General features: G+C 43.6%; 1 protein-coding gene across 1 annotated transcript in view; it reads left to right on the top strand.

The window, feature by feature from the left end:
* Nucleotides 1-15,133, top strand: part of THADA (THADA armadillo repeat containing) — a 354,225-nt gene that overhangs the window by 266,608 nt on the left and 72,484 nt on the right. Inside the window, exons 31-33 of the mRNA XM_072140258.1 lie at nucleotides 2,856-2,941; nucleotides 12,687-13,060; nucleotides 14,167-14,288. Coding sequence (XP_071996359.1) covers nucleotides 2,856-2,941; nucleotides 12,687-13,060; nucleotides 14,167-14,288 — 582 coding nt within the window. The remainder of the gene's footprint in view (nucleotides 1-2,855; nucleotides 2,942-12,686; nucleotides 13,061-14,166; nucleotides 14,289-15,133) is intronic.

The raw sequence follows: 15,133 nt of genomic DNA, 5'->3' as shown, positions 1-15,133 counted from the left end.
TACACCTGTATGACATCACTTGACCAGAGATATATAAAGAGCCGTGCACCTGTGTGACATCACATGACCAGGGATATAACCAGCTGTGCACCTGTGTGACATCACATGACCAGGGATATAACGAGCCGTGCACCTGTGTGACATCACATGTCCAGGGATATAACGAGCCGTGCACCTGTGTGACATCACATGATCAGGGATATAATGAGCCATGCACCAGTGTGACATCACATGACATGGGATATAACATGCCCTGCACCTGTGTGACATCACATGATCAGGGATATAACGAGCCATACACCTGTGTGACATCACATAACCAGGAATATATAACGAGCCGTGCACCTGTGTGACATCACATGACCGTGAATATAACGAGCCGTGCACCTGTGTGACATCACATCACCAGGGATATAACGAGCTGTGCACCTGTGTCACATCACATGACTGTGAATATAACGAGCCGTGCACCTGTGTAACATCACATAACCAGGGATAGAAAGTACATCACATGACCAGGGACCAGTTCTTATGAAGCTTCCTATGGAATGACAGTAAGCAGAGATCTAGAAAACTGCGAGGAATTGATACAGAAAGTATATTGGAAAATTGTATAACTTTTCATTGCACAAACCATATCAATTACTGAAAGTGGACAACCCCTTTAAGAATTAAGTACCTCCCCTATATAGAGGGTCCTAGAAGAGGGCAGGACCATATAGACCCTGTGCTCTCCCATCTCATGACTGTGCACATACATAGCAGACTTTGTTGGGGCCAGAGCATAGTGTCATATGTTCCAGCGTGCGGGTACGACTAGTCCATACACTTGTTTATTCAGTAGCGTAGCAGTAAATACGTCCTGTGTATGGCGCATCTGTATACATGACACGCAGCAATGCTTCCCATTCATTCCCAAAGAGGAGAGGCGCTGCTCCCGAATATTGTAAAAATACCATGAAATCCTCTGAAAACTACATTTCTATCCAGTATAAGAATTTGGTCCTGCCAGCATCAGCATCAGTATTCCAGGAATAGCGCCACCTTGTCTATGGGCTGCACCTGGTATTGCAGCTCAGTATACTCAATATAACCTAAATTTGACTAATTTGTCACACAGTGTGAGATGTTGGGGCGCCTGAAGTGATGCTCCTCTTCAACTCCTGCAAGTGACTCATTTTATTCAAAAAGTGACTCTTTTCAGCTCATTTCATCATGACTTTGGAGGTGATTTGTTTTTAGTTCAGTGGCTGAGATTTCGCAAGAGTGAATTCTAGAACTAACATTTCATCACCTACATGAGGGGCTAATGGTTTTGGGGTGTAAATCCTGGTGTTTAGACCTTCGCGAGTAGTTGGGTTTCCAAATACCAAGATCCTCAACATGAGCTAATACTATGGGCCTGAAGTTCTCATCTGAAGGAGATCCTAGTCTCAGAGAGTCGAGCTAGTGTTATTAGGAATCATCCAAACCTTGCACCCACACCAAGGAGAAGAGACCAGAGGCACAGGACTGGGGAGGGTCCTCAGTTCAAGAACCCAACCCAGCAGAACTTGTCATTTTGACATTTAAAAAGTTTCTTTTAAAGGGATTTACCCCACTAAAATACTAGTCCTTGATACGGGAAGAAATGTCCTTTCTAGAATTCGCTTTTTTTTATTTGACGTCTCGCTCATTTACCTATAAAAATAAAATTTTCCCCAAAGTCAGGCAAATATGACTCTTCTCGCCTCAAGATGCGTCAAGTTTAGTGGTAACAGGGGTAACGTCACTACAGAAGCCCCTATGTTTTGTTCTGTAGCACCTAGAAACAGGCTGGTGTCATATTAAAGATAAGGATCTCATCTTTCAAATGACATCAGGATTCTAACTTTGTGAGCTACAGAACTGAAGATACAGACAGATAAAACATAATTTGTAATGTGATTTGTAAGGTAGTGAAGAAATAGACGGAAACTATAAGTCCGGTTCCATAGCTCACAGAACCATAAGCCCAAATAAGAGATCATTATCTTTAATAGGACATTAATATCATGTTTCTAGCTATTATAGAACAGAAGATATTATAGAACTTATAGTTTCCGTCTATTTCAATCACATTACAAATTATGTTTGATCTGTCTATATCTTCAGTTCTGTGGCTCACAAAGTTATAATCCTGATGTGCTCTGAAAGATGAGATCCTTATCTTTAATATGACACCAGCATGTTTCTAGGTACTACAGAACAAAACATAGGGGCTTCTGAAGAGACTCCACCGCTGCAACCACTAAACTTGACTCATCTCAGGTGAAAATGAGGTGAGAAGAGTCATATTTTTGTGACTTTGGAGGAGATTTTTTTTTTTGTAGGTAAACTGGTGAGATTTCACATAAAAGATTAAATTCTTGAGGGGATGGTAGATTAGAACCTGGTGATAGGTAGTTGGTAACAATAGGCCCCGTAGTTGTCTGGCCTTGATATTGTAGATGATGAGATGTTTTGGGGGTCTTGCTGATAATCTAAGTCCTCGGTGTCCTGCCTCGTGCCCGCTGTCTCATTAGGTCTATAATGTGATTTTCCGCTGCTGGTTTAGTTTTGCCGTTTCAGTCCTGATCAGAATCATCTGCATCGGGGCCCGAGATTGAATTACATAGAATAAATCCATTAGGTCAGTAAGAGCAGGGAGGGGGCGATGCATATTTATGTACTTATCCCATAGCCACAGGGGAAGGAAAACCCAATCCAGCCTCACATTATGTCCTGCCATTGTTCTATAAAACATGCCGTGTGTGTGTGTGTGTCACCCAGAGGCTCCGCGCCTGCACATGACGGGGCTGCAGGATTTAACCATTTTCCTAATTGTCTCGTTTTAGGCAAAATCCATGTCTGGTGACGAGAGCGACATTTACGGACATCCTAAATATAGTCGTCGGTCATTTGGGAACGGTTAGAGACCGAGGTACGTGACTGTGGAGTGTGCGAGCTGCTTCCTGTTTCTTCTTCATGGTGGTCATACAGAAGGGCGCCTCCTATTGGCTGTGCCTGGCATTGCAGCTCGCTAAATTGAGGATGAGCTGTGCAAAAGAGTAGACGTCGCTTTAATGCTCGGTACTACAGACAGCGTTAGGCTCAATCACGACTTTGTTGTGGGTGTCAGTAGCAGCAGGACTGTGAAAAATAGATTTATATTCCAGGATTTTAACATCTCCTCACACTGCTGTGCTCTTAGCTCACTACGTTGTACTTCTCTGCTATGCTGACTGCTATAGCAAGAGTCTGGTTTAATACTACAGCAGTAATACAGAGTTGAATTTCTTTGCACTAGCTCCTTGTAGAGAGCCACGAGCACAGCAGTGTAAGGACACACCACTTAGTGCACTTGGAGAGACTCAATCCTGGAATATAAATGTATTGTTTACAGTCCCGCTGCTACTAATAATGTACACAAAGGTATGGTCACACAGATCACCAGGCTGCAGAGAGTGCAGAGCACAACAGTGTAAGGACACGCCCCCAGTGTACTTGGATAGGCTAGAAGCTTAAAATAGAAATGTCTTTTTTACAGTCCTGCTGCTACTAAGAGTACAACCTTTGTGATTGTACTAAGGCATGATTACACAGATCTCCAGGACCAATACCCAACACTGGCTGCAGAGAATACAGAGCACAGCAGTGGGAGGAGATCCCTTCAATTGGAGAGTCTGCAATACAGGGATTTAAATGCATTTTTTTCACAGTTCTGCTGCTCAAAGGTATAACACAGATCCCCAGTGACCGCACCAAACACTGGCTGCAGAGAATACAGAGCCCAGGAGTATAAGGACACACCCCCAGTGCACTTGGAGAGGCTAGAACATTGGTGGCAAACCTATGGCATGGAGTGACCGAGGTGGCACTCAGAGGCTTTTCTGTGGGCACCCAGGCCTTCACCCCAACACATAGATTGCCAGACAGCACTCAAGGCTTCCTCCAAGACAGCCCAGGACGCGCCGTGCGCTATTTTAAAGCAACATCCTTGGCTGCCAGGACTACAGGAGGAGGGTGGATAGAGATGGTTTAATCATTGGAGCTCCTGCTCTGGGTGCCCTGATTCTTCCTCCTCAGGGGACCCTGAAGGGAAGCTTCAATACAAATTTCTCCATCATCTTTCTATTGTATTGGTGTCCTCAGGACGCCAATACGATTGAAACCTGTATACAGCAGGGATCAATAAGTTGCTGCTTAAATTGTTATGTTGGCAATTTGCGATCTATAAGTGGGTTTTGGTTGTAGTTTGGGCACTCTGTCTCCAAAAGGTTCACAATCACTGGGCTAGAACTTAAATTTATTTTTTCCCAGTGCTAATAAGATTACACATAAAGGTCCAAGTGATTACACAGATCACCAGGGCCAATGCCTAACATGGCTGCAGAGAGTACAGAGCACAGCAGTGTGAGTAAAATCCTTTATAGTCCCTTTAATAGTCATGGATTGTCATTTCTAACCTGAATTTTTCCAACAATGTTTCATACATAGAAGGGGGACTGAATCTTAGGCGTCCATCACTACAGTGAATGTGACGCCTGTTAATGTAAACCCAGATTTTAGTATCCATATATATCTATAGGATATGATAAAAATAACAACATAAGTGTAAAAAACAAAACAAAAACACATGCTAATTTAATCTCCGGACAGATGCTGAGATTATATGCCAAAAAGCACAGTAACAAGGTAACAGGAAATCTTGGGTGCGGTTGTTGTGATCGCATTGCACCCTAGTGAGGGTGCTGACGCCCTGAGCGCGGTGGTGACGGTATGACACCCATGCTTGTGTACGTTTGTGGTCACATACATTGTGTGCTGTGCTGTGAATACAGATATAAAGTAGATATATACAGTAGATATGTAGCATCAGGTCTTATGTATTATTAATAAAGTATTTGTGCCTGGCCTGTGCTTAAAGGGATTGTACCCCCCTATTCACATGATAGGAGGTAACAATCTGATCAGCAGGTGGCGTCCGGCTGCTGGGACCCTCAAAAATGACAAAAAAAGGGGGATCTGTTCTCAGTAATTGGCTGAAGCTCCAAGTCAAGCATGTGTCCTGGCAGCTCATACAATACTGTGGACTAGGCGACGCTCCCATGCACCGTGACCCTGATTTCAGTGATCGATGGGTGTCCCAACAGTCAGACCCTCCCCAATCACAATATTTCCTATCCTGTGAATAGGTAGATAACAATTGAAGGTTGGTACAACACCATTAATGCTCCAATCGACTTCTTAAGGACTTCTCCTGAGCTGCACCAATTCTCCGAAATGCTCTACCCTGGACTATTCAGACTATTACTCAACTTGCAAAGTTTCTGACATGCCTGTAGTCCATCAGTGTCAGAAGAAATGGATTATAACTTCAAGCTGGTAGTAAAATCCGGATGTTACCATTATAAGATGTGATATTTATTAGTAAGATATTGGGATACGCCTCGCTGGTGCCAGGATTTCTCCATCCTGCAGTGCGGTGATGTACATTTCTGGAGGGACCTGTATCCTATAGGTTTCCTCCAGGCCCCGTGTATGAATGTGTTTGTCCTTCCCACAGTCCCTTCATGTATATCTGTATTTATTGTGTATATTTGATTTTCCCTTTGCGCTTTTCTGCCTCGTTCCTTTCCCCCTGTCATGGATGCTTTATTATCATGTTCAGGCGGCAGAACTTGAGATTTTCCTATATAGATCATTTTGAGGTTTTCTTGGCTAAATTTCTTGTTGTTTCTATTTCAAGTTATTTCCTTTCCTCCTCCCGTTTTTTTTTCTCTCCCGCTCCTTTAATCCAGACGTTTTGTGTCTTTGTAATTTGTTTCGTATCTGAGCCCAGTCCAGCGCATCGTGACCCATCATTATGTCTCCCGGCTTGTGCGGTACATTGCAGGTTTTAGGTTGGGGGGGGGGGGATGCGGTGGGGATGCAATGTACTCAATAAATTTCTACACTGTGGCAGCAACTTTGTTATTAGGGAAGGAGAAGACAGACACAACAAGGTTCATGGCTGCACCGGGAAAGATAGTTTTCCCAACTTTTTTTTTAAAGAGGCATTGCTTATTGATTTAGAATATCAGATAAGTTGGGCTTCAGCCACATCCGGGGTGCTCCATCATATGTCCTGTTTGCATCTTGATTTGACTCAAGTATATAAGGTTGACCTGCAATACCAAACATAGCCACTATACAAAATACAGCTTTGTAGAGGCTGCAGTCTCTACAGCTAAACATTGGGGGTTTACCCGGTGTCAAAATCTACCATTCTAAGGATTGGAGAGCATAAAAGAAATCCCGGAATATCTGAACACTCCCAGTAGAACATATAAAATGCACCATGCCATGGCTCTTGTACAGTCATGGCCAGAAGTTTTGAGAATGATACAAATGTTAATTTTGACAAAGTCTACTGCATCAGGTTTTATAATGGCAATTTGCATATACTCCAGAATGTTATAAAGAGTGATCAGCTTATCAGCAATTAATTGCAAAGTGAATATTTGCCTAGAAAATTTCCCCCAAAAACACATTTCAACTTCATTACAGGCCTGCCTTAAAAGGAGCAGCTAACATCGTTTCAGTGATGTCTCCACAAGTGTGGGTGTTGATGAGGACAGGGTTGGAGATCAATCTGTCATGATTAAGTAAGAATCACACCACTGGACACTTTAAAAGGAGGCTGGTGCATGGCATCATTGTTTCTCTTCTGTTAACCATGGTTATCTCTAAAGAAACACGTGCAGTCATCATTGCACTGCACAAAACTGGCCTAACAGGGAAGAGTATTGCAGCTAGAAAGATTGCACCTCAGTCACCAATCTATCGCATCATCAAGGAATTCAAGGAGAGAGGCTCCATTGTTGCCAAAAAGGCTCCAGGGCGCCCAAGAAGGACCAGCAAGCGCCAGGACCGTCTCTTACAAGTGTATCAGCTTCGGGATGGGGCTCCCAGCAGTGCAGAGCTTGCTCAGGAATGGCAGCAGGCAGGTGTGAGGCATCTGCACGCACTGTGACACTGCGGAGACTCTTGGAGCAAGGCCTGGTGTCCAGGAGGGCAGCAAAGAAGCCACTTCTCTCCAGAAAAACATCAGGGACAGACTGATATTCTGCAGGGAGTGGATGCTGAGGACTGGGGGAAAGTCATTTTCTCTGATGAATTCCCTTTCCGATTGTTTGGAACATCTGGAGAACAGCTTGTTGGGAGAAGACAAGGTGAGCGATACCACCAGTCTTGTCTCATGCCAACTGTAAAGCCTCCTGCAGCCATTCATGTGTGGGGCGGCTTCTCAGCCAAGGGAATCGGCTCTCTTACAGTCTTGCCTAAAAACACCTCCATGAATAAAGAATGGAACCAGAATGTCCTCCAAGAGCAACTTCTCCCAACCCTCCAAGAGCAGTTTGGTGATCAGCAATGCCTTTTCCAGCATGATGGAGCACCTTGCCATAAAGCAAAGGTAATAACTAAATGGCTCAGGGAACAAAACATAGAGATTTTGGGTCCATGGCCTGGGACCTCCCCAGATCTTATGCCATTGAGAACTTGTGGTCAATCATCAAGAGACGGGTGGACAAACCAACAAATTGTGACAAAATGCAAGCATTGATTGTGCAAGAATGTACGGCTATCATTCAGGATTTGGTCCAGAAGGTGATTGAGAGCTGCCAGGGAGAATTGCAGAGGTCCTGAAGAAGAAGGGACAACACTGCAGATACTGACTCGCTGCAGTAACTCCTTCTCACTGCCAATAAAAGCTTTTGTTCCTCATAATATGATTGCACTTGTATTTCTGTATGTGATAAAAACATCTGACAAACCAGAGGGCAACAGATCATGTGACAATGTAATATTTGCTGTACTGCCCCTAATGGTACCACTAACCACATGGTGGCCCTCAGTGTTTCTTTGTATCTCCAGGGCCCTGAGTTCTAATCTCCCAATTTTGCTAACAATCAGATATCAAAATTATTATATTAATTAATCTTTGTGTATAATTGGGTAAGGAAATAAGATTGAAGTCCCCATCATGGTACAGGGACCACATCCGCTATATACACATATGGGCCGGGGAAGGCACGATAAGAATTAGAGGATCCGAACTGCCTTAAAAGAACCATTGGAATTAGCCTTAGGAAAAAAAACAGGTGGTGTTTAACGTCCTAGAAATCCACAGTATCTTAAAAAGAAATTCAGATCTTAAAAAAAAAAATTGACATTCATTTATATATTTAGTACAGAACTGGACATAGAGTATAGCCCACAAGTTGAGGATGCTCCTCTTAGAACAGTCATGTATCCACCTCGGAATCTCCAATACCCATCGGAGTCCTCTGCTACATGTAATCCAAAGCTCCTAGGAGATCTGCAATAGGTGCCATAACCTTCTACTATGGTTCTAGTAATAATGGGTGCTACTATGGTTCTAGTAATAATGGGTGTCCTACATAATAGGATCTGATCTCTTTTCACAACAGAATTCTCTATGTCCAAGTGACCAGATGTCTACAACAAAATGGCGACAATGGTTCCAACTTTGTCATTAGAAACATCAGCTCGGGGACAGAACCTGCTCCCCTGGCGGGTGCTATACTGAGAGGACATCAATGTTTAGCAGCAGCTTTTAGCTTCATGGATGAGTCCAGTTTGTAGAGTTACACAGTAATAACTTATCTGGTTCCCCGGCGCTGATAAATTACAGTGTCGACTGCTGAGTTACTGAACCGAGCAGCCTGCACTCATTTTTCACCTGCGTACAATAATAGATGAAGTTGAACTCTGTTGACAGAACAACAATGACCCGGATCAGTATTTAGTATTTTATGTCTTTTACTCATTGTTCTGTCCAACAACAACTCCGAAATATATATCAAAGTCAGTGACTTCATCGGTATCAGTACCAGCTAAAAATAAGCCGACAAGTGAACAATGGAGGTAACACCGCGATTTATATCAAGCACGTGACAACCGAAATTGTGGGAAGAAGTGTGTCCAAGTGAGGCCCAGAGTAAAGGTACAACAAGAGAAAGTGATGCAAATATATGGCAACAAGTAAACTTTGTTAAACAAAATCTATTAATACACAGCGGACAAACAACCTCCCTAAGTAGACCCCCAATCCTGCAAAAATAAAGAGTAATATCCTAGGCAATCCTAGTAGTTCCCTCATCGAAACATGCCCAACTACTTCCCTCACTGAAAAATGGCTGACTACTTGCCACACTGAAACGTGGCCGAATACCTGCCACACTAAAAAATGGCTGACTACTTCCCACACCGAAACATGGCCGACTACTTCCCTCACCGAAACATGACTGACTACTTCCTTCACCGAAACTCGACCGACTACTTCTCTCACCGAAACACGACCGACTACTTCTCTCACCGAAACACGACCGACTACTTCTCTCACCGAAACACGACCGACTACTTCTCTCACCGAAACACGGCCGACTACTTCCCTCACCGAAACACAGCCGACTACTTCCCTCACCGAAACACGGCCGACTACTTCCCTCACTGAAATATGGCCGACTACTTCCCTCACCAAAACATGGCCGACTACTTCCCTCACCGAAACACGACCGACTACTTCTCTCACCGAAACACGACCGACTACTTCTCTCACCGAAACACGACCGACTACTTCTCTCACCGAAACACGACCGACTACTTCTCTCACCGAAACACGACCGACTACTTCTCTCACCGAAACACGACCGACTACTTCTCTCACCGAAACACGACCGACTACTTCTCTCACCGAAACACGACCGACTACTTCTCTCACCGAAACACGGCCGACTACTTCCCTCACCGAAACATGGCCGACTACTTCCCTCACCGAAACATGGCCGACTACTTCCCTCACCGAAACACGACCGACTACTTCTCTCACCGAAACACGACCAACTACTTCTCTCACCGAAACACGACCGACTACTTCTCTCACCGAAACACGACCGACTACTTCTCTCACCGAAACATGGCCGACTACTTCCCTCACCGAAACATGGCCGACTACTTCCCTCACCGAAACATGGCCGACTACTTCCCTCAATGAAATATAGCCGACTACTTCCCTCACCGAAACATGGCCGTCTACTTGCCACACTTAAACATGTATGACTACTTCCCTCACAATACATGGCTGACTACTTACCTCACTGAAACATGGCCGACTGCTTCCCACACCGAAACCTGGTCGACTACTTCCCACTCCAAAACATGGCTGACAACTCCCCACAGCTAAACAGTGATGACTGCTTCCCATACCTAAACATTAATGACTACATCCAACACTGAAACATGGCCGACTACTTCTCATACCTAAACATGGCACCAAAATCTAGGCTGGGAGAACTCAACATATGCATCAACGCTACATAATAAAAAGAAGCTTACAACTAGTAAATGATAGTAAATCCCCCATCCCCTTCCATTTCTTATCAGTAGTGACCCCTGTGCCCTGACATGGTGACCTCCCTATCATCCAGGTTGTCTGTAGATTGATGTGTGTGTGTCTGACCAACCACTTGGCACTCGCTGACCTAAGCCCCTGACACATTTATGGTTTTATGGTGTTTGGGTAAAGACAACAGGACACCAATAAATTCCTCGGCATTCTGTTTTTTTATGAAGAAAAGAAGACTCAATTATTAGATGGAGGGAAGCAGCAGCCGGATCAGCAGAGAGTCATGTGATAATGAATATAGAATCGGAACGTTAAGATTTCTTTAAAAATTTTTGTTATATCTTTGAACGGTTAGGAAAAGTAAGGATTTTTTTTAAACTTTAGTAATTATAATAATTGGGGTCACATCTTGTTCTACTTGGACCTGGCACCTAGTCCCCACTATCCTCTCTGTCCTGTAGTAGTAGTGTAGTAACCAGGCTCTGCTCAGTAGTTGGTGTCTCTCCTGAGGGCGCCATCACTTCTCCATCACTGGTCTATTGTAGGTTACAAGAGAAGATATAGAAATGAAATTTCAAACTGGATGTACCTCAGCTCAGCCGAGACCCAATACAACATTTTCATATTCTATATTGTAAATAGCAGAAACTACAATGATGGTCTTGTCCTCAGAATAGGCAATCAGTGTCTTATCTGTGGTTTCGGCTTGGTTCCCATTTAAGCTAGATGGAGCTACGGATGAAGGGTCACCATTTGGACACTATTGGGCTCAGGGCCGAAGAGCTGATCATGGTGGAGGTTGGATCCCCTGAGAACAGGCCATCAATGAAAATTCCTGGCCTACCCTGTTAAGGTGTCCATACACTTGTGGTATCTATTGAAAGACCACCCCCGATGCATGGCACTCAAGTTGGCCCGGCATACATGTGTTCTCAATGTAGAGAGGCCAATTCTCCCAAAATCTTTAGGTTCAGACAACCTTTCTCTTATGTGTAGGCTTCAAATAAACACTCTAGGGCCTAGGCACAGCTGATTTATTGACTGGAGCAGGACTCTAGGTTCTAGCAAGGTTCAGGCCCTGCACCATGTATAATTCAATGAATTCGCTCCGACTGGAGTGTTCCTTTAATTCCTCCTGTTGTCTGCTACGAGTCTATAACATGTCCACAGGTAGTCATTGTCAGGTTCCTTCAGTATTCGGGCTTGGACTTATCCATTATAAATAGTTTTATCTCTTTTATTCTCGTGGTGGTTTGTGTTTTTGCCACACACGGCGATGACACACAAGTTACAGACCTGATGGCAGCGCCCAGAATAGACTTTGATATTTCCTAGAACCCGTCAGCCTCATTTGAGGGTTATCTGTGTGTAACAAGTGCCACAAAGGTCACCTTAGTTTGTTGCTTTCTATTTTGGGATGTTTTTATGAATTTTTTTAAAAAGTTCATCGCTGCTTCATGCTCGGGTCGTAGGGAGTTTATGCTAATCGTGTTCTGCAAACGCTGCATTTGTGTAACACATATATATACATATAAACTATTGGGGTCAAGCACATACTATGGTTGTACATCCATCTTTCTGTTGAGTTCCCTACAGATTACACCGGCTTATTTGGGTGGAGGGGGGGGGGTATCAAAAGTAAAACAAGTTACATCTGACCTTATTATCTAGTGACCCTTCAGACAGAAAGTTGTGGTGCAGGGGTGTCTACCTTTTCCCCGACAGAATCCTATTTATTGACTTTTTAGTTCAGAACATGTGAGGTATATTCCAGTAGATCTTTATGAACTGAAATGTAACGGTGGCTCAGTGGTTGGCAAACTACAGCCTTGCAGCGCTGGGGTCCTGGGTTCAAGTCCAACCCAGGTCAACATCTGCAAAGGGTTTGTATGTTCTCTCTGTGTTTGTGTGGGTTTCCTCCGGGTCCTCCGGTTTCCTCCCACACTCCAAAACATACTGGTAGATTGATTAGATTGTGAGCCCCATTGGGGACAGGGACTGATTTGGGAAGCTCTGTGCAGCGCTGTGTAATCTGTGTGCACTATATAAATAAAGCAATTATTATTATAAATGTCAAGACATTTTCACAAATGTTGGCAAAATTGATTGGCAATTACGGTATGTTCCACAATGGTCACCATTAGAGCCTGTTTGCCCCTTTTCACATTTAATTGGGTCCTTTGGGTGCAGATTCTGCAGGTTTTACTCTAGAAGGGAGTCTCCCATGCAGATACGGGCAGAGCCTTATTCCTTCTCGCTTTTCTGTCTCCTGCAGCTCTGACCACTGACTTCTGGGATGATGTCCATCGTGTCATTACAGACAGCGAGCTCATAGAGGAAGCCGAGCACACCGCCGCAGTTCCTGGATTCATCCTGTACCTACAAAGTGTCACCAGGCTCATTTTATCAATGATATTTCTAGATATTCAAGGGGAAGTCCAAAATATTGCTCCTTCCATGAACATGAAGCCGTCAAGCTTGGTGCAGAGGATGCTGGGCTCAGAATTCCATGAAGTGCGTCTACTGACTCTCCATTCTTTGTTACAATGGATGAAACAAAGCTGTGGAGATGCCTACATGTCTCACCAGGTTCAGAAGATTCTCTTTGAGATGTTAATGAGGGAAATTAATCCCGAATGTCTATGCCAGGTAAACAGCGAGAAACCACCAACCCAAATATCAGATCTACCTGCGATTGGGGAGTCAGATTATGTTGATCCGCTTCCTGAACCAACTTAAATCATTATTATAAATAGAATTATAGGAATTGTACCGGAATTACTTACCTCTAAACTGTCCACCCAATCCACCATTTCCAGTCCTTCCAGGAATGGAGATAGGACATGACATCCTGTTTGTGGTCACATGACCCTTATAAGATTTAAAGGGGTATTCCAGGAATAAGCATAATGCATATTTAAATAGGTCATTAAAATATAAGTTATTATGTAATTAGCTATTTAAAATTCTGCTTCACTTAGCAGAAAAATGTTGTGGAGAATTAAATAATAATAATAATAATATATAGAATTAAAATGCTACCGGCCCTTTAATCAGTCCAGTGCTTTTGTCCCTATAGAGGAGACACAGGACAGAAGATGGCCGCTGGTCACATGTCCACATCACATGTCCTGCACCTTCCTGGGCAGGTCATGTGATCTCCACTATGTTTGGCTGTAGTCGGTTGGATGCAGTGCATCCAGTATGACTGGTGTTGTGGTGAGACCAAGCTCAGTGAGGCAATGTCCTGCGATGGCAGTTATACATCATTACTATGGTAACAGAGCAGGACAGTTTGTTAGATCAACCCTGGAAGCAGAGGCTGAGAGGGAGGAGCTATTACAGAGAACTGAGGGATCATGTGAGTTGTAATATCCTGTGGCAACCATCTTGGAGATAATTCCACCTACTTTACAAAGGCCGTAACATTTTGTGAATCATAAAAGCAAACTGTTTAAGCTCCATTTTGTGATTAATGAGATTGAGATTTGTTGTATTAATTTATATTTAGCATTATGGGTCATCAGACGTTCATATTACCGGAATACCCCCCTTTAAGCATGTTCTGTGCACATTACCCGAGAGACCATTGACTGACTGTGTCCCATTAACTGAGCTTTTTCACTTCTGGTTGGACCAGAATTTAGCTGGAATGAAGGGTATTTGAAAGGCCAATCAATAATATATTTTTCTCATAGTATATATATATTTGTAAAATATTGGTAATATTATCTCGTGTCCTAATAACTGGTCAGGTGCTGAAAGTCCTACATGAAATGGATATTGAGAAGACACTTAAGACTGCAAGTGATTTCCACATGAAGCCAAGGGAATTGTTGAGAAGAATCATACATCTTGTATCTACTTCCAGCCACAGGTAGGTGTCCATCACTTGGGTAATGTAACTACCTTTTATTGAGTTCCCTGGGACAATATAAACCTAAGCAAGCAAGATAAACCAGGGACATTACTCATAGATCCAGGCACCGTGACTGTGGTAATCTTCTTATATTTGTTATCCATGGCCTCCTTCCTACTAACATAAAATGACGCTCTTTCCTTCTGCCTGATGTAATCTCTCAGCAGCAGAGAGTTTCCTCTTACAGTGGTAGGGGGCAGTATAACAGCCTGTGAAGCTACAGCATGGAGGGACTTGGTTAACAGCCCTAGGAGCCCTTCTGACTCATTAGCATAATTTTAAAAGTTGATTTTATAAGGAAGGAGGACATGGATAAGAAATATAAGAAGATTACCACAGTCACGGGGCCTGGATGTATTAGTAATGTCCCTGGTTTATCATGATGGATTTTCATGGTAGATTTCCTTTAAACGGTTGCATCTTCTGCCACTGAAACTCCCCGGAAGTAACTGAACGAACTGGTGTGTTAAGGTAACTAAGATGAACTTGTCTGCCCCCTCCATTCCAGTGCCTTAGACCTGGTGCAGCTCCTGTTTGGCTGTCATCAGCTGGTGGGCCATGCCAGGCAGATGACTGCTGCAGCCAATCACTGGCCTCATCAGTGACCCTCAACACAAGGTCAGTAACTGACTGCTGAGTCCAGTGATAGTTCTGCCCTAAACAACTGAATGGGGCTATTTAAGATGGAGGGGGCGTGTAAGTTTTGATTACTATATTAAAAAAGAGGCAATGTTTTTCTTTTCCCACCTTGGAAAACATATTTGGATATTTCCCAGAATCTCCTAGCGGAGCATCAATGGCTA

Source organism: Engystomops pustulosus, chromosome 3 (genome assembly GCF_040894005.1).
Source record: "Engystomops pustulosus chromosome 3, aEngPut4.maternal, whole genome shotgun sequence".
Taxonomy (NCBI): domain Eukaryota; kingdom Metazoa; phylum Chordata; class Amphibia; order Anura; family Leptodactylidae; genus Engystomops; species Engystomops pustulosus.
The sequence above is the reverse complement of the archived record's forward strand: the minus strand, read 5'-3'. Positions and strand labels throughout refer to the sequence as shown.